Here is a 2374-nt window from a genome sequence, read left to right on the forward strand (position 1 = left end):
CGAGCCGCTCGAGCGGAGTGTGAGGGGCGTCCGCCTCTTCTTTGTGCTGCCGCGTCTGGCTCTGCAGCTGCGACTCCAGGAGGCTGAGCGTGACGTCGGGGGACATTTATCAGTTTCTGAAGAACCTTCACGTCAGGACGGAAACTTCGTAAAAAAAAGTGCGACTGACCGTTTCCTCCACGAGCCCCTGATAGGCGCGGTGCGCCTCGTCTTTGTCCTCGGGAACCTCAGGACCGTTGGAGACTGAGTTCTCATTCTGCGGCTGCAACGGGAAACACTCAGCGTGACTGCAGGGTCTCCCTCTGACCACCAGGGCTGGGAGGGAACTCACCGTCTGTTCACTCTGCTCCAGTCGCTGGGCGGAACTGACGATCTGCGTCCTGAGGATCAGCACTTCCTCTTTGCGGGCGTCCAGCTCCTCATTGGCCGACTTGAGCTGACTGACCAGCTGGTTGTAGCCGTCCTGCAGCTCGCCGGTGGAGTCGTTCTGAGCCGCTCGCTCCGAGATGCTTTTCCTCAACTCGTTCAGGTCGTTCTTCAGCTTTTTGTTCTCTGACTCCAGCTCCTGTCTCTGCCGAGGCCAAAGAAACACCAACAACGGTTTCTGTCGTGTCTGAACTGGTGGTTAGTGAGTAACAAAGACAAAGACACGAGGTGGACTCTGCTGAGGGGACGGCTCTGGACATTCCTTTGTCTTTTTGTCCTCAGATGACTGTGACTCGTCACTTCATATATCAATATTATCCAAACGCGTTAGCGTGTTTTCATTATCGGAGAAAAAAAAAACCCTAATAACAATTCTTACCGATATTACGTAACAATGCTAATTATTCCGCTAACCCGCTAATTTGATCAGACGTCCCTGATGCTAATCACAGATCATTTACAGCAATTAAAAATCACTGATTCCCACAGCCCAGTAGGTGGCAGTAATGCACCTAAAGTGAGTGAAGTTGCCATGTCACAGAGCGCGAACAGAAACGTTGCAGCTTCAGCCCGTGTTTGTGCGTCACCGCTGTGGACGCTGTACGTTTTTTTAGCTAATTTGACCAAAAATGGCTCCAAAGAAACGTCATCGTCGACATCACTGGATTTATGGAATGTAGTGATTATTATTATTAATATTCAGGGCGTGGCAGGAACAGTTGGTAGGAAAGTGGGAGTCGGTTCCACAGTGTAGCGGTTAGCACGTCTGCCTCGGAACCAGAGTCATGGGTTTGATTCCCAGAGGAACCACATGCTTCATATGGGATCAATATGGTTCAATTTGTTTATGTCGTCCTACATTTATGTGTTGTTTTATGTGACATTATCTTTATTATTATTATTATTTATTACTACTCATCTGTACCTTGAGGTTGTTGTAGGTCAGATCTGCGGCCTCCAGCTCTGACGTGGGACTCTTGGCCTCGGAGCCCTGACAGACAGAGAGAAAAGAGCGGTGATTCTTCACAGACGGACTTGAACCGTCGACCTTTCTGTTCAGAGCGCCGCCGTCCTTACCCTGCGTTTGTCCAGTTCTTCCATCTTGTCCACGCTGCTCTGCAGCCTCTTCTTCTCGTGCTCCAGCTCACGCACACGTTTCTGCAGCTTCATGAACAGACTGATGTCCAACGCCGCCTTCTCCACGCCCATTTCCTGTCAAAGCCCCGCCCCCTCGTCAACACGACGTTCCGACATCTGCTGCGATCAGTGTCCCACTCACTCAGACTCACCTCCACCAACTGGATGGAGTCCTCCGTGTCTCCCACCTCTGACATGGACACTGACGGGAAGTTGGAGTCAGACTCCAGGCTGCTCTGATTGGACGGATCCCTCCTGTGGCCCGGCGTGAACTGAAAGATGAAAAAAAAAACCAATGACGACCGGTCCACGTGGTCCACGGACCGACCTACATGGACTGGACTAGATGATCTAGATCTAGATGACACTGGACCTCAGACAGTGGTCTGGACCTCAGAGGTCTGGACCTCAGACCCTGGTCTGGACCTCAGACCGTGGTCTGGACCTCAGAGGACTGGACCTCAGACCGTGGACCGGTCAGTTCTGGTCACTCACCTTGCTCATGGACATCTCCTCCTTCAGGTTTTCGTATCTCTGCTCCACTCTGGAGAACTCTTTCAGCAGGTTCTGGTACTTCAGTCTCTCTCCCTCCAACTCGGACTGAAGAGACGCTTCTCTGTCAGGGACGCCGCTGTTTCCTGTTTGGACACAGAGAACCCTGGTTCTGACCACGACCACGTGTGGATTCACACTCAACAGTCAACCTCATCCTGACTTTACTGTCAGTGTTTTACCGACTATAGAGCGCACCTGAGTATAAGCCTCACCCACTACGTTAAAAAAAAAAAAACAAATATAAATTGACGAAAGT

General features: G+C 51.1%; 1 protein-coding gene across 1 annotated transcript in view; it reads right to left on the reverse strand.

Moving 5' to 3' along the window:
* myo5b (myosin VB) overlaps nucleotides 1-2374 on the reverse strand; it is a 16497-nt gene that overhangs the window by 4496 nt on the left and 9627 nt on the right. Inside the window, 7 exon segments of the mRNA XM_025062073.1 lie at nucleotides 1-83; nucleotides 132-262; nucleotides 332-571; nucleotides 1352-1417; nucleotides 1504-1638; nucleotides 1716-1835; nucleotides 2059-2201. The exon segment at nucleotides 1-83 is cut by the window's left edge and continues 8 nt beyond it. Of these exon segments, the coding sequence (XP_024917841.1) occupies nucleotides 1-83; nucleotides 132-262; nucleotides 332-571; nucleotides 1352-1417; nucleotides 1504-1638; nucleotides 1716-1835; nucleotides 2059-2201 (918 nt within the window).

Source organism: Cynoglossus semilaevis, chromosome 14 (genome assembly GCF_000523025.1).
Source record: "Cynoglossus semilaevis isolate Cse_v1.0 chromosome 14, Cse_v1.0, whole genome shotgun sequence".
NCBI classification, from domain to species: Eukaryota; Metazoa; Chordata; class Actinopteri; order Pleuronectiformes; family Cynoglossidae; genus Cynoglossus; species Cynoglossus semilaevis.